This window comes from Alternaria arbusti, assembly GCF_024043155.1.
Source record: "Alternaria arbusti strain BMP 1465 chromosome Unknown scaffold_3, whole genome shotgun sequence".
NCBI lineage: Eukaryota > Fungi > Ascomycota > Dothideomycetes > Pleosporales > Pleosporaceae > Alternaria > Alternaria arbusti.
In genome coordinates, this window is record NW_026249943.1 from 1975915 (window position 1) to 1999407 (window position 23493).

The window sequence follows — 23493 nt, forward strand, 5'->3', positions numbered from 1 at the left end:
GTATGTAAAGCTGTCAATGCAAGGCCGTCGTGCGTCGCAGCGTGGAAACTCGGAGTTCCGCACTACACTTCCGCGATTCCGCGTCACCAGTCGCTTCCTGACACCTGAACAACCAACACGATCGCTCGAACATGTCGGTCGAACGTCAACGCCAACCGTACAATGCGTCGGCGACGATCAGATGAGCTGCCGCGGTTCGTAGACGAAGCTAAATCTCCCTCGTTCCGCCTGCGACGCCGCCACGCGTACTACTTCCTCGGCTTCTTCCTTATCTGCTGGATCCTCTATCCATCGCGCAAGACGACACCTCATACTGGAGATACTATCAGGGTCAATTGGTCTAATTATGCGTACAGCGTGTACGCGACCGACAGCACCCAGCTATGCCACGCCGTGATGGTCCTGGACGCGCTCGCTCGATTCGGTAGCAAGGCAGACCGCGTCCTCTTCTACCCGGAGTTTTGGGACACAAAAGTAGACAGCGCTCAGGACCGAGACAGTCAACTACTCAACTTAGCGCGCGATGTATACAAGGCAAAGCTTCATCCTATCAGGCTGCTTGAGGTAGCAGGCCGTACAAAAGGTATGCGTTGCGCAAGTGCCCATTCGCCCGGCACATGAAGCGAGACTCTACAAGCACATGGCTGACTGTTCTCAGGTGACTGGGTATGGGACAAGACCGTCACGAAGCTCATGGCCTTTGGTCTGGAGTACTACGACCGCGTAATCGCTTTGGAGTCGCAGATCACGCTCCTCGACGCTCTCGATGAGCTCTTCCTCCTCCCTCAGACACCGATAGCGATGGCACGGGCATACTGGACGGATAGCAAACCGTGGCCATTGTCGACGACGCTCATGGTAGTCAAGCCTAGCCTCGACGAGCTTGCGAAGTTCAAGAACCGCATGGAAGGGGGTGGTGATAGCATGTTGGTCGAAATGCACAGATATGACATGGAGATTCTCAACGAACGCTTTGAAGAGAGCGCGCTAGTACTTCCACATCGACCTTACGCCCTTCGTACGGCAGAGTTCAGGCGCCACAATCATTCCGAGTATCTAGGCAGCGCTGATGAGACATGGGATGCTGAGAAGGTCTACAAGGAGGGGAAGATCATCCAGTTCAGCGACCTGCCGCTGCCTCCCCCATCAGTCATGTGGTCAGAACAGGCGTTAGAGGAGATGCAGCCCGATTGTGGGGGCAGTCCCGAGGGAACCTGCGCTGAGAGACGGATATGGAAGGGCTTATATGAGGATTTCAGAAAGAGGCGGAAGGACGTTTGCAAGCTGCTCAGTGTGGCAGCACCGGACTGGGCCAAGATCAAAAGCGAGCTTCATCACGAGGTTGTGACTGGGTCTGGTAGTGTTGCTCCGGCAGGTGAGGCTGCGGCTGCGGCTGCGTCTGGTTCTGGTTCTACTCCTGCTCCTGATGCACCTTCACGTGAGAAATAGGTAGCCATCAATATCCGCAAACCCGTGTACCTGCATGTTGTCTTACAGTTGGCTCTTGCTTACGGCCCGATTGTAGTGTTCGCCAGCCCATGCCGAGAAAATCTGAAACTGTGAGCAAATGGTGTACACGGCACAGTTATGCAATGATATGGCGGATAGGTATGGTAGCGTCATCATGGAGGAGACGGTAGCAGTGCCGCCAGCCGTGGCTGTCGCATCAGGGCGCAAGCTGAAGCTTATTTGATTGCTGGAAATAAAAGCGTCATGATTGGTACACTGCAACAGCCCATGACTACAGGCTTAGACAAGTGACCACATTGTCTCCACGCACCAACAACGCAGATTGAGTGATAAGACATGTCGACAGCCGATTGCTGTGCCTCATGCATCAGCCCGCACAGGCTCGCAGCTCGGAAGGAAGAAGGACGGCGCCACGCGTTCGCGGATCCACCAAAACTTCCGAAGCGCCACCCTTCCAACTCGTCGCTGCATTCCTCACGACCACCATGACCACCACTGCACTCGTATATGAGACTGTTACACCAGACTTCCCACATGCACACTCACCCCGGAATGTCAAGCCAAATTTATCACAACAGAAAGAGCAGGTCATGGTGGCACGAGGCAAGCATGTTGGGGTACCAGCCGTTTGTTTTAGCGCGGATTCCGAGGGCTCCATTCGCGGTCGGGTGGTGGGGAACCCACTTTTACTCTAGCCTCCTGCTCGGGGGCCGTCACGCCAACCCCAGCACTCGGTGCAGGTTGTCAGCGCGCAGGGTTACCATAGCTATATTCCAAGGCGTGGACACAGAACGCAGAACGTAGTATCGAACCTGGGGGCGCACACTTCGTATATGCTCCCAAGGATGAGCAAAGCAGGTGGGGTACGTTGCAACACGGCAGCAGCCACAAGAGAAATGCGGTACGGATGCGAGCGCGCAAGCGGCGCGGTCTGGTGAGAGCGGGAATGGGTTGCAGCAGAGGCTGTCGAGAGCCAGCATATGCAGCAAGGCTGAGCAACTAACTGGCTCTGATATACCAGCTAAGGGGCACTTCCCGGTTAGTGCACCGCCCAGTCGCTGATCTGTGAGCTTGGGATGCGAATAGCCTAACCAGGATGGCAAAGCTGAGCTACTCAATGCGAAATTGATAGATATTCCCCTTCCCTCCCCACGTTGTGAGTTTACTTCGAAGTACACCGTCAACGCTGTTCGTCGTCACCACTCATGGTTGTTGGCCATTTATAACAACAACATAAGAACCCACTCTCTTCCCGCAGTCGTTGCTCCCACTCTCATTACAAAGTAGCATCCTAACAGTTGAACAACCATGCGCGATTTCATCTTGGCCTCCGTGGTCACGGCCTCAGCCTTGTTCGCCAGACAAGTTGAAGCTGTCGCTGCAAACCCTCTCCCGAAACCCACAAACATTACCTGGGGCGACTCCGGCTGCTTCTCTTTCGGATCTGTCGCTCTCGATGCGCCGGACCATGAGGTGCTCTCCGCTGCGTTCGACCGCGTTACTAAGACCATCGCGGAGCTGAAGTGGATTCCGCAAGCTACCGAAGCCTCGGTCACATCGTTTCAGCCTTTTCCAACCCCAACCGCTGCTTCAAGAAAGCGCAAGAGGCAGTACAGTGCACCACCCGGAAATTGCACAGGCACAATCACCAAGGTCAAAATTGACGTCTCCAATGCCCACGCTGAGCTTCAACATGGTGTTGATGAATCCTACACGCTCGACGTCGCAGCTGGCTCGGATACTGTCGATATTACTGCTGGAACTGTCTACGGCGCCCTCCACGCTCTCACCACGCTCCAGCAAATTGTGATCAACGATGGCTCAGGTAAGATGATCATCGAACAACCCGTCGCTGTCAAGGATGCGCCACTCTATCCGGTGCGCGGCATCATGATCGATACAGGCCGCAACTTCATTACCAAGGCCAAAATCTTTGAACAAATCGACGGAATGGCTCTTTCGAAGCTCAATGTTCTGCACTGGCATCTCATCGACTCGCAGTCCTGGGCCATAGAGATCAATGCGTATCCTGAGATGACCGAGGACGCCTATTCAGCCAACGAAATCTTCACCCAAGATATGCTGAAGGAAGTTATCGCCTACGCTTCCGCACGCGGCGTACGCATCATTCCGGAAATCGATATGCCAGGACACGCCAGCTCCGGTTGGGCGCAAATCGACGAGTCCCTACTTACCTGCCAACACAGCTGGTGGTCAAACGACAACTACGCACTGCACACAGGCGTAGAGCCCAACCCAGGTCAACTTGACATCCTCAACAACAAGACCTACGAGGTGACAGCCAAAGTGTACAAGGAAATGACACAGGTCTTCCCAGACAACTGGTTTCACATTGGTGGTGACGAGCTCTTTGCAAACTGCAACAACTTCTCCACTGCCGCCCTCGCATTCTTCAACAGCGGCAAATCAATGGGCGACCTCTACCAAGTCTGGGTTGATCGCGCAATCCCCAACTTCCGCGCACAAGCCAACAAGACTTTCGTCATGTGGGAAGACGTCAAGCTTTCCGCTGACGTGGCCGCTACAGGTGTCGTACCCAAAGACGTCGTCCTACAAGCTTGGAACAACGGTCTCGACCACATCAGCAATCTTACCGGACAGGGCTACCGCGTCATTGTTTCCAGCTCCGATTTCATGTACCTGGACTGTGGATACGGAGGCTGGGTAGGCAACGACCAGAGGTACAACGTCATGGTCAACCCCAACGCGACAGACGGTTCAGCGAACTTCAACTGGGGCGGCGGCGGTGGCTCCTGGTGCGCACCATACAAGACATGGCAGCGCATCTACGACTACGACTTCACTCTCAACCTCACCGACACCCAAAAGGCGCTTGTACAAGGTGCCATCGCGCCTCTCTGGTCCGAGCAAGTCGATTCTGTCGTCATTTCTCAGAAGATGTGGCCGCGCGCTGCTGCGCTTGCAGAACTTGTCTGGAGTGGAAACAGGGATGAGAATGGCAACAAGAGGACCACAGAACTGACGCAGCGTATTCTCAACTTCCGGGAGTACCTTGTTGCGGCCGGTGTACAGGCTAGTCCGCTGATGCCCAAGTACTGTCTTCAGCACCCACATGAATGTGACCTGAATCTCGATCAGACCGTATTGCACGAAAAACCTGCTGCCTGAGAGGTGGAGCGTCCTTCATTTTAGCATAAGAATGGTGTTCAATTCTTCGTTCTTCGTTCTATGAGTAGGGATTTCAGAAGATGGGTAGAAGGTTTTGGGTAAGAAGGGAGATGAAGGGTTGAGGCATGTTTGCGTCTTCGTACATACCCACTTTGACTTCGAATACACGTCGTTATTCTACGTACCCGTGTCCGCATGTGCAACTGCTTCGTGTTATGAAATGCGAGATGTGGTCTATGAGACCTTCATATATGTCAGTAAAGGGTGCTGGGGAAATTTGACGTAATAGAGGTTTGCTATTAAGTGACTATTGCCAACCAGGTCATGAAATACCATAACTCCGTTGCGCATTCGTCCCGCGCACAAAGAATGTCTGCAGCTCCTGCGGCACCATTGCTTCTTCCCCTGCAAATCCCTCTTTGTTTCCCTTGCCTCCGCCAGTATTTTGCTTACGGCGACTTGAGGTCCTTCGCTGCAAGCACCTCATTTGCAGCTGCCATCTCGGGACTGGTGATCTCCTTCTTGCCTAGCGTGTGAGGGTCGGAGGAGTCGTCTGAACTCCCAAACGGCTTCTTCACTGCGTCCTTCAGTTTGTCGGTCGTGGTCTTGTGGAGCGAGTTATCATTGTCGTCAGTGGATGTAGAGGTGGACGTCGATGTCCCTGGAACAATCGGCTCTGTAGAAAACGTGTTAGCTTGTGTGTTGAGTGTCTACACGAGTGGGCCTAGTAGGCCATACAATCGAACAAGATGATGGAGTAGAGAGACACGAACCTTGGAATTGAAGGTCGATGTTGTCATGCGAGGGTGCGGTGCTGTCGACAGAAGGGGAGGTGGTGCTGGTGGCTCCTGGTAGCCCATCTGTTGGAGGCTCTACAAATTGTTAGCATACATAGGTATACGCGCTTGTTCATCGCCAAACTAATAGCAACAAGACCGTTGAAGAATAGCGCAAGACTAGATAAACACACCCTGGAATTGTGCCGACTGGTTGCTAGTAGCCATGGTTGATGTGATTGGTTAGGTAGGATTTGATCGACAAACTATGAAATTCGACTGAGGTGTTTTGGCGTATCGGACGTGCATCCGCGGGGAGGCTGGCATCGTGATATACAACAAGCTCGCGCTACGTCACCGGCTGACAGTGCTTGCCGTGGCTGTCGCGTGCCCAGATGATTGGGAGTGGCCGAGGCGCAGCCACCCCACTTATCCCGCCTCCTAGCGCTCCAGACCCTGACTGAACCCTGAACATCAGCACGGTTTGGGCCAAGTGCTCGTCAGAGGCGGGCTATCGAGATCTAGAAAGGGACCTCGGGATCTGGATTTCTTTATGCGGAAAGAGGAGGATGTCTGGGAGGATTATTTGATAGCCTTGGCTAGGGCTAGACGGCGTTCTAGATGATCCGGATCGTATGGAGCCCGTTCTCGTAGCGGAGACAAGGCAGACGAGCTTTTGTTTCTTCGTCCAACTCCACCAGCAATTGGTCTTTGCCTTGATGCGAGCTAGCCTCGACAAACCCTATCCTCTCAAACAACTTTCTTTCCTCGTCAACAAGCCTTACCATTAAGCAAGAGACCGGATCCCTTTCTTTCGGTTTACCAGGCACGTCTCGCTGTAATTGATATGGCATGAAGAAGAGATTGCCGCTCGCGCTGTCATCGCTGAATGCAGTCTCGGTGACCAGGGGAGTGTCAAAGTGTAGCCAGGGAAAATCTCGCCAAGTCTCCTGACCGTTCATGTCGTTTGAACGAACCAATGCTCCGTCGACTACCACGGCCATATTTACGGGTGGACAATCGAATTGTTCACCTGCCCCATACACATGGACCTTTGGGCACAGTTTCATGGGCTTTAGTGACCCACGCAAGTCCAACCATCCACTCGTCACTGCACCGGTTATATCTTCCGTCGCGTATTGGAGAGAAACATCCTTGACTTGCACTAAACACTCTTCTTCTGAGCAATCCCTAAACCCTATACGTCCATCAAGAGAAGCCCAGCTCCACGTAGGTGCTCTGTATACCTGAGGCCGGGAGGTACGTGGATCAGGCAGGGTTATCCAAAATAGATGCGTTCCGAGACTCTTGCGCCACATGCCAGCGACGTAAGTGTCCCCATTGTGAGGCATTATATGTTTGGCGATACCGGAAAGCGCAATTAGCTTATCGCTTGGTACTGACAAATCCATATTTGTATAGTGACCAAGGACCTGCCGATACCAGAAGCTTAGATAGAAGTCCGCGGCGTTTGAGGCCTTTATTTGCCAGAGCTTCTTCATGTCATGACCTTGGCTTACACGTGATGGAATCCCCTCTGGGGACGTTTCACAAGCGCCAAGTTCCCGACACTCCCAGAATAGCTGATAGTGACAATAGTAAAGGACCCGTGGCGCGAGAAGCCTCTCCTGGAAAACCCATCCCCTGCTATTAAGCTTTGCATCCAGTACGTGACGTTTCCAAAAAATATCTTCGTGCAAGACATAATCCGCGGGTTGGGTATCCAGGTCCACACGGCTAGTTTCAGCCTTAAAGCTGACGGTCCCGCAGAACTGAGGCTGACGGAACCGAAAAAGGCCTTCAGTGCTGTCGCTGGCATCCGCTGCAGATAGATTACAATAGGAATTGAAATAGACTTTGTCCATCAAGCTGGCTTCACGGTACCAGTCCTGGTGTTCAGTTTCACCCTGGATAATGCAAAGGCTGTCCACCCATAGATACCGAATTCCAAGTCTTTTGGCTGCTTCTACTGCTTCTCGGAATGTTCTTGGTAGATCATCGATTTGGTATACTGGACAATGACTTTTCGCCATTGCAGTGGTCAGCTGTATCAGCTTTGCGCTTCCCCAGCAATGACTGAGGGTGGCGTAGGGGCCCGACGGCGGCGTTTCTGCTGTATGTATGAGCCATACACAGCTGATCTCACTGTTGCAGTGTCCTAGATCTAACTAGATCTAACAGTCGCGTCGGATACCAGGAGTTCCTGTCGTTACTTGCGTTGCAGTCTCTGTGGTTTTGACTACAATCTTGCAGCCATTTGGCAGCCACCTGGAAGGCCGCATCTGAGCCTGTATTGTCAGTGGTGACACGGCCCAGTGGTGGTAATTCCGGGCTGCGTATGTAATCTGTGGTAACTTAGTTTCTGCCGGATTGTAAACGGCTAATCAACGTACCGATCTTTTTTTGTAGCGAAAAAGGGCTATGTTTTGGATACAACCTTGGAAAGTTTGGCAAGTCGTACCTTACGCAGAAGCTAACTCCGTCCGTTCGGTATTGCGGAGTCATAACTATCTTAGTGACCCACGAAGACTCGGCGCCGGTATCGTCCACTAAGACTCCATCATGAGTTCGTGGTTGCGTGGCATGAAAGTATTCCTGTTCAGCCTTCGATAACCGACTCCAGACCAACACACATATATAGCATCCATTGGCTACCGACCTGAAAAGTGAGTCTCGTGTACGATGATGAAGTTCCTGATAACGAAGACATTAGTGTTGCTTCTTTTCAAGACTCATAATGTATATTGCTTGTCAGACTTACACTGAAGCTTCTCAGACTTACGCTGAAATCATATTCGACCTCTGGGTTATGCTTTGACTCGGCGTTCTTTGAAAACCACCATAGTATGCGATGCTGCGATAACGACGTTCTACAGAGCTCACAGAACATTGCGAGTTCACTAAGAGTCTGAAACGGTGCTTGCAGCGCTTCTGTAGTTGCTTCTATCTCGTAGAAGAGGAAACTGCAGGCTTGCGGCGTAGTCACCCCACCTTCCATTGCTCCATCTTCGCAAGTCTGTCTTATCGAGCACATAGATGAGAAGAAAGACGCGTAAACGCAAGTTTGTTTCCAACGAAGAGCTTGGATATGAGCATAATACGAGTTTGCTTAGTGGCATGAAGGTTTCGATTGATTCAATGGTTGACTTCCGAGGTCGTGTTGCAATGCTCGAGACGCCATACCCAGACCAGCATTAGCAGCGGAACCCCCAACCGAGCTTGCTTGAAAGATACGTAACCCCGCTGCGGCATTGCCCCACCATCAAATAGTTCGCAGCTGATGCATTCAGCCGCCTGGCACATCCTCCAAGCGCACAAACGTATGAATATAATTTTTGTAATTTTCATTTCCGTCAACCACATCCGCCCGTTTAGCACAGTGGTACTGCGTCGCACTCGTAACGCAGCATATGTTCGATATGCGAAGATCCACGGTTCGATTCCGTGAACGGGCAACCCTCATTGTTTTTGAGGTTTGCAATGCCTGGTACATCGTGATGCATCCTCCGATTTGTTTTTGCGTACCCCTAGAGTAGTCAGCAATTGATTTTTTTTTAGACAAAACAGGTTCGCGTAGGCTCGCTCTATGGTGCTCGGCAATACCATTGAAACAAATGGACTCAAGGATCGTGTGCTACGCAGAGGGAAAGGATGAAGGCGGCAGTCGGAAGCATGGAGGTGTGGCGGTGAGGCGAGCGCGGCTGCGGCCACGCTCAGGGGCGCTGGCTAGTCGAGGGTGGAAGAGGCATGCGTATTTAGGTACAGCTTTTGGGAAAAGAAGAGAAAATGTGTAGTCAAAGTTTGCTACCAAAGTCATTCTGCTTTCTCATGCAGTGTCACGACTCTTCGTGCACCTATCCGACGGGCCTCGTCCTCATGATTATGTGCTAGCTGCACCGAACGCATCAGTACACTCGGCATGAACAAACGCATCTCAATGTCGTGGTATTTTATCAAGACTATAGTACAGCAATACAGCTCCTATGCTGCTGCCTTTTGCGGCTTCCCACCAATCAGCGCCAAAATGTTGTCGAACAGACCCTGCGGTGGCGGAGGGACTGAGCCGTCATGCAGCACATTCTGCAGATCCTGCATATTGAAAACATGCTCGTCGCGCTCAATGTCTTGAGTAAGATCTTCAGAAACCAAGAGGTTCGCCAAAGGTCTACCGGCCTCTTCTTCTTCGTCTACTGGGTAGGCGATGGACCGCCTGCCGACGTGTTCCTCTGGCGGGGGAGTGGGCAGCTGTAACGATCCAGCGCTAGGAGTGATTGTCCTGAAGTACGATCTAGAGTCAAGAACAACGTAGCCCCCGCTTGTTCGGGAAGCGAGTCCGAGCGTGATGCTGAAACATGTATCTTTCCAAATTGCCTTCTGGTGCTCTGGACTGTGGATGGAGATCCTCGACGAAGTCCTCTTCTCGAATTGAGGAAGTGAGACGGCGAATGTACCATCGACTTCGTTGCAAGCTAGTCGAACGAGCGGCACGCGCTCCAGCCGTCCGATGCCAGGGGTTTCTATCGGGGCACTGTACGCGAGTGCGTCCGAAACCATGTCCCAGACAGTGATCGCATCAGCAACCACTACCAGATGTTGTCCAACAAATCCAAGGCCAGAAAGAGCTGTGACATCGATCTCTGTAAGTGATCGTCGAATGGTTGCAGAGTGAGTGTCGATCAGGTGCGTGACACCAGCATCTTCATCCAAATCCCAAGAGATTGAGACAGCAAGGACGGAGCCATCGGATGAGAAGGCTAGTCGGGAAGTGCGCGGTGGTAAAGATTGTTGCGAGCCTTCGGTAATGTCGAGCTTGTCATTGATCTCAACTGCCCGATCGAGTGACCAGGTGACTAGACCTTCCTGTTGAGCCCCACGAACGATGACTCCGTCGCGTGATCGTGTCTTGGGCCTCCAGATCCGTACGACATGGTCTTCACCAACAGTCGCGAAGCCCGGAGCAGCAGGATCAGCGACAAGATGGAAAACTCGTCCGTTGCCGCATACGTCCTCGAAGAAATGTGGAGCGTCGATGCGAGTTTCCAGCTTCCATTGCGCACTGGTCTTGTCGCGTCGCCAGATCTTGAGGTAGACTTCACGACGATTTAGACGTTCTTGCTCGTTGAATTCTGGAATGCCTTCATTCAGATAGCGAGCATCTGATTGTGGCGGAACCCACTGCGAAAGGAGTAAAAGTCAGTGTGTGTGTCAAATGCGTCTTGTGCAGTTAGAACTTACCTCATCGATTGTGGCAAGCCATTCTCCATCGTGGCTGACTTGAATGTGCATGACTGTGGGTTCTTTGATCTGACCTCCATCTGGCGCGACATTTGGTTCAGTCGCGTTGTTGCGAGTGAGTGCCTGGCGCCCTTTAGCACGTTCGTTCGCGATATCATAAGTCTGTAAGTATGGCTCAGGCTTAAGACCTTCCTTCCGACGAGGTTGTGATGAAGGTACGGAAAAGAAGACTTCGGCTGGATTGGCTGGATTTACAGCCATGGGTACCGCATCAAAGAGGCCATGATACTTGCCAGACTTGGTGTCTTTGGGCTGTTGTTCGAAGTCGATTCGACGCGATTGGATGCCGATGATGTTCGTGCGGGCCTCGAGCTCGGTGGTAGAAAGAACGATGACGGAGTTGTTGGCCAGTGTCAATGCATAGGCTGAACCAGTAGGAGATACTACAACATTCTCAATAGCTGCAGAAAGATGAGGTAGGTGTTGAGGTTGTCCTGTGGCAAGCTGCCATATCGTAAGGACAGACTCGTCGCCACCTGAGATGATGTAGTTGCCGTCCAAAGACCACTTGACAGACCCTACCGCGTCCCTGTGCCAATGGAGTCTCTTGGGCCTGAAGCTCGCGGCGTTGTCCGCTCCTTCCTTGTTGCTCTTCTCAATCGCAGCAAATGAGGCCAGAATGTCTTCAAAGAGAAGAATCACGCCAGTCTCCTCACCAACAGCAATGTCCAGTACATCTCTTTGGTTGCCGTTGTCTTGTTGCTCGCGGTGGTAAACGCTGAACGTGGTGATCTGCTTCGAGAACTTGAACTCGCGCCAAACATACTCAAAGTCCTCAAGAGCCGTCTTGCTGGCCTTTGCGCGCTTTCCAACGACGATAGAGTCAGTTGTAGCAGCTACAACATATTTGCCTTGTAAAAGCACCTGGAGACCGCGGATCGCAGAGCTTGCACCCAGCACTTGCTTGACTTCCTTCAGTTCCCGGGATTCTTGGCGCCGAGTACGAAGGACGCGCACACTGATGGTATGGCGGCCTTCATCAACATCATGACAGTATACGAGGTCATCGTCGGCCTTGGCCTTGGAATCAGACCCAGGTGGGGAAATGACCGTCATGTGCTGGACTGTAGCACCAATGTTCCAACGGCCAGCCGTCTTGCCAGCCACCCAGTTCCACAGTATTATATGCCCGTTCGAGTACGCGGCGTACACGAGGTGAGGGTTCGCGGGTGATAGGGCATACGTTGTGAGGTTTCCTGTGTCGTCTTGGGAGAGCGTGTTGACAAGCAACGAGGTTTCGGTGGCATATACGCGTAGCGAATTGGAGTCGGCTATTATCAGATACTTTTCGTCGGGAGAGAAGACAGGATCGGCTGGTATGAACCATCCACCTTGAACCCGTGAGGAAATCCATCTCTCTGTCTTCTTGTTCTTTCTCTTCTTTACTATGGCTTCTGTCGCGGTGCCTGTCACTTCAGCCTCCATAATTCCATCGCGGTCTTGTCTGTTCTTTTCCTTTCGCTCCTTCTTGTCCTTCTTTTTCAGCGCAGACTTGGATAGTCCTGACTTGGCGAGCTTGCCATTGACTTCAGCCGGCTTCGTTGGGGTGTCGGTCGTCGCATCTTGGATCGCGCCGTTCGTTATCGGGGTTGCAGCCGATTGCTTCTTTGGCGTAGGCGTGCTCGTGGATTTGGGTACTGCATTGGTTGCGCCGTTTACAGGTTCGCCGTTGCGACCGTCAAGTTGCGCGGCGGCATCGCTCTTTCTCTGCTTCTTGGCCTTCTTCTGCGCCGCAGCTTCCTCGGCCTTCCTCTTCAGTTGTGGAGTCGCATCCGCCATACTGGCTGATTCTCGATGGTGTTGGCGTGAGAAACCACGAATGTGGGCGACTGTCGTAAAGTGTCTGGAGTCGACATGTCGAAGGCTTCGAACTTTTTTGATGGACCTTGGCCCAAGCTTTTCACCGCCCGCGTCGCTAGCGCGCCCGCAACTTTCTTTGGCGTCCACCACGTCCAACACCACGAGAACCTCACCTTAACTTTACGCGCTCTCATAGCTACTGGGCTGTCGTCGCATAATCTCTCACATCACACCGAAACTCCGGAAACCCCAAGATGATTGTTCCTATCCGTTGCTTTTCTTGCGGAAAGGTAATAGGCATACTCTCCAGCTCATGCGCGCACCCACTCACAATGCTCAGGTCACCGGCGACCTATGGGAGAAGTACATGACCATCCTTAGCGAAGGCAAGGAAGAAGCGTAAGAAGCCTTTCCGCGATTGTCTTTGCGCGCGCGCCTGCCCTCTAGCCAGACCCGACCACCTTTGCTACTCCCAGTCTTATACAGCAGCAAGACCCTCACTAATACGTCTTTCATCCAGTGAGGCCCTCGACGAGATCGGTCTTCAACGCTACTGCTGCCGCCGCATGATTCTCACCCACGTCGATCTGATCGAAAAGCTCCTCAAGTACGTGCCCGCTGCCGATGCCGACAAGGTGTTGCGTCGCCAGAAGGAAGAGGAGAAGAGGCGATTGCGGTGATTACGTCCCGGACAGGGGCTGACACTTATCACAGGTACAACGCCAGCGAACGAGAACAAGCCCGCGCCGCTCGCGGCGGACGATAGTCAAAGGACGATACGAACAAACAATCTGGAGTTTGGGTACTTTATCATGGCAAGGCGTTATTCGGGCGAAAGCATATTGGGTTGCACTAGATCTCCGTTCACCCACAATCTGGAGATTTGTGAGATCAGGCAGTGCTTGAGTATAGTAAGAGCCATAGGCCCGTATTGGAATATGGTCGACGCGTAGGGCATATGTACAAAACGCGCAGTCTCAACATCTACCACTCGGACCGATAACAGAGCCTCATTTCTGATCATTCCTCACACTTCTTACCCTCACTGCCCCAGTGCTCCTCCACCCACTCGGTCATAATATCTGTAAAGCTCTTCTCGTTGTCAAACGCCTCAGTATCCTCCAGCCCTCTTTTTGCCCCCAGGTACTCCAGCGCCAGCAATATCCATTTCTCAATAAACTGATTATACATGAGATCAATGGTCTCTGGCTCCACGTCTGTCTCTGATTGGTCGAAACCGACAGCTGACTGAATACAGTTCGGAACATTGTAGAAAGCGATGGGCTCGTGGATCGTATCATCGCCGTCTGCCCCAGCATCGTCCTTGGTGGTGTAACCTGGGAACGGTTGTGGCCCATCGATGCCATGGAGAGGTGCCTGGCCTTCGGGGAGTTTAGCGAAGGCGAAGTCAGATGTAAGCAGTTGTGGTCGAGACCGCGCTGCTGAAACCTCTGGTGGCTGCAGGAATGCATTGCTCTCCATCATGGCCAACATAATGGGACCCTCATTGTTTAGTAATTTGAGCACCTGACTAGCGGCCTTGTAAGGTACATCCTTGATGTATCGGATCCCACTGGTGAACGGAGAGACCAGGAACTTTGTGTCCTTGGTGAAAGCTCCCTTGAAGATGTCAAAGCGGATAGCGCCAGTGTTGGTAATCACAAATGCCTTCTTTCCACCCTGCATGCGATCAGACTTTTCAATAGTCTGCGGCAGCAGTTGCTCCTCGATCCAGGTAAAGATACTCTCGTTGTGCGGGTATGGGCGACGGCTGATCCAAAGATCTTGTGGAGCACAGCCGTATACTTTGCCCAGCCCAAGAGACGCTCTGGCATCACCAATCGCCTTGGAGACCTTCTTACCGTGATCGGTCGCGAACTCTTTGGCGTCTTTTCCGCTGTGGTGACGCAGCGAATAAAGATTGTTGTCAATGTATCGACGGGAGAAGGTGAGCTTTGGACTCTGAGCTAGAGGCGTTGCGTCTTTGGTACCGCCAGTACTGAGACCGTCAATAGACATGAAGCCGAGCGTCTCCATATATCGCCCACTTTCAAGAGCGACAGCTTTGTTATCAAAGATCTTGTAGTCGCGGATGTGGCTATGACCTCCGAAGAACTGGATGGGCGTATCCCAATGCATCGACCGTATAGTAGAGAACAAAAGCGCATATTCTTCGGAACGGATGTCAACATGGCCAAAGACGATGATCAAGTCGATGTCCTGGCTTTTAAGGGCTTCTGTGAACCACTCCTCGTGCACTGTGTCCTCAACCCTCTGAACGACGGTGTTGTTTGCGTTGCCCGTGAAATCGAATAGGAATCCGAAGGCCAAGATGCGTATACCTTGGTTTTTAGTAGTGAATCTTTTGAAGCGGGGTGCGAGTGGCTCCCGCTTCCCAGTCTCGGGGTTGTAGATGTCTAGATTGGAGGCCAAGTAGTTTCCTTTGAAGTCGGGAACCGTGTGGAAGTATTCGCCCTCAGCAGTGTTTGCTTTGTACAACTCATGGTTGCCTGAGCATATCAGATCGATGTTCTGTTCTTTGGCGATCTCGTAGGTAAACCTAGATGTTGGTGTGGGAAGTCAGTACTCATCTCACCTGCATTTTGAAGGGAGTACTAACTTTCCACGAGGCTTTGAGGAGTCGTAGATGGCGTTTCCTTCTGCAGGGGGAAACATGAAGTTAGTATACATATCATACGCATCTTTACACCCAACTCACCAACACGGTCTCCAGTATCGATAAGCAGCAAGTCTGAGCCATCCGCATCTGCTTTCTCACGCATGTGCTTTGCAAAAGAGACATAGTCGCCCCAATCAGAAGAGAAAGACGCCTCTTGGAGATGGCCGCCCCACCACCCATGCACATCGGTAGTATGCAGGAAGTTGAGCTGTGCCCACGGTAGATCGCGCAGAGGAGCCGCTTTAGGATGCGGCGCTTCAGGTTGCACACAGGATGCCGCTTTGAGAAGGGCAAAAACAACAAGGGATTTGTGAAACATGGTGAAAGACATGGCGCTGTACTACCCGTCCCCGTCGCAAATAAGGTTGTCTCAAGCAACCATCAAGGTACTGGCGATGCTGGAACGTAGTCAGATGACAACCTTGGGAAAGACAAAGGTCGAGATGGAACGCGCAGGAGCAGGAAGCGAAAGCAGCAAAGTGGTTGCAGCGGTGATGAACAGGTGATGTTGGATGTTGCGGTCAGTAGGTCGATAGCCAGCCACTCGGGCCCGCTTTTAGCCTAGTAGTAGCACCAAAAGGTAAGGCATGATGCATCCACCGGCCGCGACGACGCCAGCAAGCTGCAAAAAAGTGCAAAAAGATAATGTCAGCGGTGGGATTCGAACCCACGCAGGTTGCCCTATGAGAAACCTCTTGAGAGTGCGTCTTCCGGAGAAGACAAGCTTTCGCTTGAGTCACACGCCATAACCACTATCGGATGTTAGATGAGAAGATGTCAGGAGCTGGGAGAAATGCTTACCTCGGCCACGCTGACTGATTCGATGACAAATTCTCAGCATAGATATGATATATAACAGGTGTTCTTTGAGCTCTAGCTGAATGCTGTGGGGTGGCCTCCATCCCCTTGTCTTGAAGCGTGTAAGCTCGGCAACCATTTTCGTGTAGCATGAACCAGACCCATTCTCAATATCCACACTGTGTAGATTACATAAGAACATCGTACGTGTGAGCGGTACACTTCTCGGTCAGCCGTGGTTCATAAGACGGCCATGAGTGAAGGTCGCCGACACCTAGGATCGACATAGTGACTTGCTGAAAATAGGAGACAAAGCAGCAAAAGGCTCGCAGTGGTGACGAGACAGGTGATATCAAATGTTACGAACGAGTGTCGGACGGTCAGTCAGTCGATGGTAGCCAGGCTGCCTAGGTAGCCAATCAGGCAGTGACGTACGCGGTGAATGGTTGACGGGCCGTGGCTGCAGCGAGCTGGTCCATGTGAAGTCTAGCGCCAGCCTTGCTAAATGCAGTTCAACATTTTTCTATGTACACGACAACACCAGCCACCTCACAACAACTTCCAACCAAAACGCTTTTACGCGCATCAACCTTCGTTCGTGTCGCCAACTCTCGTTCGTGTCGCGCGCAATGGCTAGAGCTTCCCGTTCTGCGAGCGCAAAGCCCGTTGAGAAGAAAGACACCAAAGATGTCAAGGTGAACGGCACCCGTACGTCACGTCCACCCACAGTAACCATGCTATCTCTGACAAACCTCGCAGTCCCACGAAGAGGCGCAAAGCAAGCCGAAGACGCGCCTGTCGCCAACGGCATAGCTGAGGAAGCCGAGGAAACTGAGGACGTCGAGATGGCCGACGAAGACACCAAAGAAGTCGAGGCAGCTCCACCAAAGCGTAAGCACAACGCGTCCGAAACAAGGTCAACCGCTAAGAAGACAGCAGCTGCTGGACGCAGTCGCGCAAAGAAGACAGAGACTCCTGCACCTGAACCCGCGGCCGCGCCTAAGAAGACGACCAAGCGCAAGAAGGACGATGAAAGCGAACCGGAGGTCGAAGACGCGCCTGCGCCCGCCGTGAAGAAGCCCAAGGTAGCGAAAGCTGCCCCCAAGGCTGCCCCGAAAGCAGCAGCGAAAGCCGCCCCGAAAGCCGCGTCAAAGACCGCAACGCCAGAGCCCGAAGCCGCGAAGGTCGATCCAGCTCTGATCCCGAACCCCAAGGGCCCGCGCCGCAACAAGGGCAAGAAGACTGAGATCAACGAGATCCGCTACACGGAACCTCTGAAGGTTTTTGTCTTTGGTGAAGGCTCTTCTGGCGAGCTCGGCTTCGGCGCCACAAACAAGGCCATCGACGTGAAGCGGCCGCGCTACAACGAGCCTCTGTCCAACTTGAACGTTGTCAAGATTGCTACTGGCGGCATGCACGTTGTCGCACTCACAAAAGACAACAAAATCCTGACATGGGGTGTCAACGACAACAATGCCCTTGGACGCGACACGTCGAACGCACCCGTCAAGATGCGTGATCTAGACGCGGACGATTCCGACTCCGACTCCGAGGATGAGACCGGCGGCTTGAACGACGCTGAGGCCACACCAACACCCGTACCATCCGAGTTCTTCCCTGAAGACACCACCTTCGTCGACGTCGCTGCCGGCGATAGCTGCTCTTTCGCACTCACTACTGAGGGCGCGGTCTATGGATGGGGCACATTCCGAAAGAACGAAGGTATCATGGGTTTCGAACGCGACAATCATACAGCGCCTCGACCCGTCTACATCGACAGCATAAAGAAGGTCATTCAGCTCGTGTGTGGTACCAACCACGTCTACGCCCTGGACAAGGACCACCACGTATATGCTTGGGGTAACGGCCAGCAAAACCAGCTTGGACGCCGTGTCACTGAGCGCAATCTCATCCAAGGTTTGCAGCCCAACAAGATTGGCTTCCACGACTCTTCCATCAAGAAGCACAGCCAACGCATAACACACATCGCATCCGGAGACTACCACGGTCTTGCCATCGCAGAAGATGGGCACGTCTGGGGCTGGGGTGCGAACAACTACTGCGAAACTGGTTACACCAAGAATGCTGGTGCAGATGATGCTAGCGTCCTCCAACCCAAGATCATACACAGTCTGGAAGGCAAGGGCGTCCAATCATTGGCAGGAGGCTCGCATCACAACTTGGCCATCACCAAGGATGGACAAGTGCTAGTCTGGGGTCGCTGCGACGGCTCACAGACTGGTCTTCCTCCGTCCCAGCTTGATGCAGAGACGGATGAGCACAAGGTTCTCAAGAACAACGGCAAGGCCAAGATCGTCGTGCAGCCGACACCGCTTCCCGACCTCAAGAACATTGTCGCTGGTGCATGCGGTCCTGATCACTCCATCGTCGTTGACAAGGACGGCAAGGCTTACTCATGGGGTTTCTCGGTCAACTTCCAAACGGGTCAGGGTACCGACGACGACATTGAGGTCCCTACCTTGATCGACAACACCGCTGTACGTGAGACGAAGCTTACATGGGCTGGTTGCGGTGGTCAATACAGTATCCTGGCAAGCAAGAAGGAGTAGGCTGTCCAGCCTGCATCTCAGCTTGACGCTGGGAATATTGATGGTGGCAACTCTTCATCAGGATGCTCTCCATTTTTTCACATTTAGTTGTTGTGTTTCACCTTTGGGACATTCAGATCAGCATTCACGGCGTTCTAGTCTTTCACGGGTCGTTTTGGGGTGGCGAATATCTGATTCTGCACACGGGGTTATCCAACGTATTCATTGCGCGGCTGAGGGTTAGGCCTTGGAAAAGGACATGGCTATAGTAGAAGGCGTAGATTGGGAGGGAGCCTCAGCCGTGCTTGTGAATAACTTGTAATAGTACGATGCCATGCTATCTTTAAAGACCACTACTTGTACATATATGCGGTGATGTCTCGTATCTCAAAAACCTTGCGCAGACCTGTTGTGCCATGAGACGAAAGACGTAGGGATGGCTCATGATGGACTGGTGAAACACAGACCCTTACATAAGCAACCGATGACGCTCGACCCTTCTTGGCCAAAAAACATCATCACCAATGTCCAAAGCGCATCGATAGCAACCCCGCAACAGCCCACTTCTACGATCGCAAACTCCTCCGTACGCCCCCCGCAGACAAATACCCAAAACATTCGAGACTGAGGATTGCGCAGCGTCTCACCCGCCTCCGCAACGATGCCACCCAAGCAGATGACAGGCAAGGGCCGTACCCTCAACGAGCCCAGCTTCGCTTCCAGCACCATCACAGCCTTTACGAGCAAGGATAACAGGAGTATCGTTACTGCCGCGGGAATGTTCGCTGTAAGTCGCCCTGGGTTGTCGACACTGCAGACGAAGGATAGAGCACGATAGAGAAGGAAAACAGAGGCAAGGGCAAATGCTAATGACCGCGTGTAGATTGGCGTAACCTTTTTGCACAGCAGCTGGGCCGAGATCCTACTTCCCGCGTAAACCCGAATCGATCTCATACAAGGAGACAATGCGCCAGCGCCAGGCGAACGAGTTAGGCGGAAATGCGAGTAGCCATCGCAGGGCAACGAACGATTCTCGACGCCATGTACAAAGAAGCAAACTCTGGTTTGAGGAAGAGCATTGAAAACGAAGGTGTTCAGGCACGAAAGCACACCTACCGGTAGTGTGAAACTATATCCCCAAAGTCTTCCCTAAAAACGGTCTTATAACGATCTTGTAACATTATGTATAACAATGACGAGAACACGCTCACACACGCTGTCCTTTCTTTTGTCATTGCAGTGCTCTCAATTAGACTTTTGCCAGTTCGTCTCACCACCTCATATCTTTCGCCATCAGTCATCGCAGTACGTCACTGCTCTCTCTCCACACAAAGATCCGAAACACCATGCGCGTCACCCGCACCGACGCGTATGAAGGTTCTGTAACCCACACAACTGGAACACACCAAGCACTGTCTTGCTGTCACAGAAATGCTTAGCAAAATAGACTTTTCGGGTTGAACCGCATCGTGTTCGTCTTTTCTTCTTTCTTCTTTTTCACGTCTTCCGAGACGCAGTCTCAGCTTGGCTCGAGTTTCACGTCGCCTTGTTGAGCCTTTCCTCAACTTCCTTTACGAGTACCAACGTTATTGGCGGGAATACGCGCGTCGGCTGCTGAGTTTGACATAACGGTGTGTGACGTCCTTTCTTTTGCACGATGGCGAGATCGGAGACGCGGATTTGCCATTTGCCGTCCGGATTTCCCGCGGGTTTGTCACGAGCTGTTTCGGGCGCGTAATCGGACGTATCGGAAGCACACGCGTGGCGTACGCACATACGTCGGGATGAACAAGTTGGTGGACGGTATCGTTTGGCTATCGTGGAGTGTGCCTTGGCGCTCATAAGCTGTCTGTTGTCATTGCACGCGCCAGTCAGTTCGCCGAGACACGCTTTGGGGTTATTGGCAAGTTGCAATAACGATGGTGATTCGTACTCGGTAGATTACTTTCATACGGCACGGTGGCGTCAAGGACTAGTCGGTCTGCGGCGCAGCGAAAGTAACTTGAATGGTAGTCGTAAAACCTGGTTGTTGGTACTTCCACGCGCTGGTGGCGCATGCAGAAGGCCTTACTGCGTGGTAGCTGTCTACTGCAGGTACTCCATGTACCAATGCACGTATTTACACGATATCACATTGCGGCGGAAACAATTGTTGGTGGTAGTTCTTCATTCGTAAGGTTCGATTACGCCTTTCATACATGCAAAAGCCGACTCTAATAGCGGATCAACAGTCCGGCTGTGAAAAAAAGAGTGTACAGGTGTTTATGCATGCCAGCAAAAACCAGCAATTATGCTCGCTACAAATACAGCAAGATCGAGCGCTGTCAAAGCAAGGACGCCGAAGCAATCAATATGCGTTCGCGAGGATGAAAGGAAATGTAATGTGGATCGTAATAATGCGTGATGCTGGGGTATCTCTAGTCTATACTTCTCTAACCCAAACCTGATAAAGTAGTTAGTACGTAGTCTTCAAGCTGATAGTGCACAAGAACTTACCTCCATCTTGGCCATATCGCTGCCTTCCTTCCTTGCAACACTCTTCGCCGTCTGGATAGCCATGTCAAGATCGTCCTGGTCGGCCATGGTGATCATGTCGCCATCGTCTTTGAACTCCACCTTGAACTTATTTCGTACACCGAACTTCTCCCGAATCTGTTGCCAGAATTCAGTGATTAATTGATCCGAACTGATGAAGACGTAACGTGTGTCACTAGAGTGAACCTTCACTCTGACTTTGCTGCCTGCACCGCGGGTGCTACCACCAGATCTGGCGGAGCGGGCGGGGGATCGTCTCCTGGATTTTGTGCGAGACATCATCTCGAATTCGGCGTCATCAAGATCACTACCGTCGTAGTCGTCTTCGTCTTCTTCTTCAATGTAAGCCGGTCGCCTGCTCTGTTTTGAGCGAGCGTATGCCCCGCGGCTCCCACGAGAAGGCGGGTAGGGATCATTATCGTAGTAGTCGTCAATGATATCATCGTCAGACCCACGGCGACGTGGCCTGTAGTCACGGTCTCGCTGGTCTCGCTGATCCCGCTGATCACGTTGCCCTCGGTCTCGCATTGACTCTGAACGACTTGGTGGTGGACGTTCAGAGGCGGAGCGCTGTGTTGGCTGGCGACGAGGCGGCTCGTTGTTGCTTTGCTGATCAAAGGCAGCTCGTCCAAGGTTCAGAGGCTGAGGCTTGGGGCCACCGCCTCGTACGGATTGCGCGCGGCTCATGGGAGCATCGGCGGCAGGTCTCCGCTCTCCACCAGATCTCCTGTCACCAGACCTCCTGTCTGCCTCCGGTGGCGGTGTGGGTGGGAACATGTTACGGTTCATTGGTGGTTCTGACTGCTGGCGTGCTCTGCTCTGAAGTTCTGGCTTGACAAGGTTTGTCGCCGCGTACGAGATCTTATCCTCAGTTCTGTCATCTTTTGCGGCCTGGCCTCCCTTCTTGATTTCGGCGCCAGCGAAGCCAGTAAAGGCATTGGCCCGGTCTGAAGCAGCGACCAGACGGGCTTTTCCAAGATAGTCCTTCGTCTTCAGGTTCTTGACCTTGGCTTCGTTGGGACGGTAGACAATGCCGACGGGAATGGAGAAGACGGTGTAGCCTTCTGCTTCCTCCCGAATAGCCTCGTCGATCACATCATGGTCGGGTACTACCTTCTCCTTGGCTGCGAAAGACAGATCCTGTAGACCGGCGTCTCTTTGCTGGAGGTAGATGTAGCAAAGACCGCGGTTGAACAGCACCTCGCAGGAGTATAGCTTGAACTTGAGACCCAATTGTTCGTAATCGATGTTGTTGTTTCCGCGTAGGTAGAGGAGTGTGTCGTTGAAGTTGGCGAGAGCTTCCTCGAAGTCGCCCATGAGGAAGTTTGACACACCCTGCTGGAAGTATGCCACGGCGAGGTACTGGTCCAGACGCACAGCGCGCTGGTAGCAGTCGACCTGTGTAGTCATCAGCACGTGCACCTACTGCTGGAGCCATTGCCCTCAACTTACCGCCTTCTCATGCTCGCCGAGTGTGGCATGGATTACGCCACAGTTGAACAGAATCTTGGACGTATCGGAGATTGTGTCAAAGACCTTCAATGCGACGTCGAACTCATTGTTGTCGTAGCTGGCGAGGGCTGCCACCCAGGTTTCGATTTCCTACCCCACCTATCAGTAATTGAACTCGGCAGGAGCGACGCGCGGGAGGAAGGAGCGCACCTGCTTCAGAGACATGACGAGTGATCTTCACTTGTTACCCGGCAGTATGGTGTCGTCAAGCCTCAAGGTAGTGCCTTTCCTAGCACTCCACCGTTGGACGAGGGGTCGTGTTCCTTCTCACGCGCAAACTTCCGGATGTGTTCGTCTCAATTCCACCAGATTACAGAGTAGCCGCCGGGGCTTGTGGATATGCGCGACGAGGAGAATTAGTGTCCAGTAGGTGTGTGTCGCTATTAAGTCGTCGAGGTACACCAAGATGCGGTGGGTTGCGCGGGGGAGTTAACGATCGTACAGGTGTGGGAATTAAGGCACAGTTGGGAAACCGGGAGAGAGAGGAGGAGGTTTCGAGGGCAATGCTCGGAAGAGACAGGGACACGGTGGGAATTTGGCGGGCGGTTGCAGGAGGGCTACCGGTGGGGAGACCAATTCTGAGGTCCAGCGCGTTTGAGAGACAAGCCTTGGCCGACACGGTACCCGGCACCGTGATTGGATCCCTGCACCGTGAAGCCCGAGAGCCACAGCGCTACGCGCCTGTCCAAGACGCCTCAACCCGGCCGACTCGAGCATGACACCACCGTCCTGCGATGCTCCGAGAGCCTAGCGATTCTCCCAAGCGCCTCTGCAGTACCCATAGCCTCGCTTCGTGAGGCTCACTGCCAGCAACCCACCGCGGCGCACATCGGACTGCTGGCCCCCTGCGATCATCGAGTGATGGCGTTTGAGGTCTGTAACGTGCAAATCCGCCGACTGAGACAGCCACGTGACGCAGCCTCTCTGC

The 23493-nt window shown here is 52.8% G+C and overlaps 8 protein-coding genes and 1 non-coding gene across 9 annotated transcripts; 6 read left to right on the plus strand and 3 right to left on the minus strand.

The window, feature by feature from the left end:
• Positions 1-162: 162 nt before the first annotated feature.
• Positions 163-1449, plus strand: J4E86_003337 (uncharacterized protein; the record flags this gene model as incomplete). The annotated part of the gene is made up of 2 exons (XM_051443893.1): positions 163-583; positions 659-1449. 2 exons carry the CDS (start codon positions 163-165, stop codon positions 1447-1449), a joined length of 1212 nt encoding a protein of 403 aa, XP_051305388.1.
• A 1329-nt stretch (positions 1450-2778) lies between these two features.
• J4E86_003338 (uncharacterized protein) lies at positions 2779-4620 on the plus strand (the record flags this gene model as incomplete). The annotated part of the gene is made up of 1 exon (XM_051443894.1): positions 2779-4620. One exon carries the CDS (start codon positions 2779-2781, stop codon positions 4618-4620), a length of 1842 nt encoding a protein of 613 aa, XP_051305389.1.
• A 449-nt stretch (positions 4621-5069) lies between these two features.
• On the minus strand, positions 5070-5624 carry J4E86_003339 (uncharacterized protein; the record flags this gene model as incomplete). Its single annotated transcript, XM_051443895.1, has 3 exons — positions 5070-5296; positions 5394-5492; positions 5591-5624. 3 exons carry the CDS (start codon positions 5622-5624, stop codon positions 5070-5072), a joined length of 360 nt encoding a protein of 119 aa, XP_051305390.1.
• Positions 5625-8761: 3137 nt separating this feature from the next.
• Positions 8762-8851, plus strand: J4E86_003340. Its single transcript has one exon. It is a non-coding gene; the product is annotated as a tRNA-Thr (tRNA).
• A 526-nt stretch (positions 8852-9377) lies between these two features.
• J4E86_003341 (uncharacterized protein) lies at positions 9378-12470 on the minus strand (the record flags this gene model as incomplete). Its single annotated transcript, XM_051443896.1, has 2 exons — positions 9378-10571; positions 10632-12470. The coding sequence occupies 2 exons, from the start codon at positions 12468-12470 to the stop codon at positions 9378-9380; spliced, it is 3033 nt and encodes a 1010-aa protein (XP_051305391.1).
• A 275-nt stretch (positions 12471-12745) lies between these two features.
• RPB10 (DNA-directed RNA polymerase II subunit L) lies at positions 12746-13171 on the plus strand (the record flags this gene model as incomplete). Its single annotated transcript, XM_051443897.1, has 3 exons — positions 12746-12781; positions 12832-12890; positions 13012-13171. 3 exons carry the CDS (start codon positions 12746-12748, stop codon positions 13169-13171), a joined length of 255 nt encoding a protein of 84 aa, XP_051305392.1.
• Positions 13172-16598: 3427 nt separating this feature from the next.
• J4E86_003343 (uncharacterized protein) lies at positions 16599-18539 on the plus strand (the record flags this gene model as incomplete). Its single annotated transcript, XM_051443898.1, has 3 exons — positions 16599-16677; positions 16729-16860; positions 16909-18539. The coding sequence occupies 3 exons, from the start codon at positions 16599-16601 to the stop codon at positions 18537-18539; spliced, it is 1842 nt and encodes a 613-aa protein (XP_051305393.1).
• Positions 18540-19179: 640 nt separating this feature from the next.
• J4E86_003344 (uncharacterized protein) lies at positions 19180-19455 on the plus strand (the record flags this gene model as incomplete). Its single annotated transcript, XM_051443899.1, has 2 exons — positions 19180-19305; positions 19402-19455. The coding sequence occupies 2 exons, from the start codon at positions 19180-19182 to the stop codon at positions 19453-19455; spliced, it is 180 nt and encodes a 59-aa protein (XP_051305394.1).
• Positions 19456-20940: 1485 nt separating this feature from the next.
• Positions 20941-22730, minus strand: J4E86_003345 (uncharacterized protein; the record flags this gene model as incomplete). The annotated part of the gene is made up of 4 exons (XM_051443900.1): positions 20941-20961; positions 21015-22451; positions 22506-22655; positions 22716-22730. 4 exons carry the CDS (start codon positions 22728-22730, stop codon positions 20941-20943), a joined length of 1623 nt encoding a protein of 540 aa, XP_051305395.1.
• Between the last annotated feature and the right edge of the window lie 763 nt (positions 22731-23493).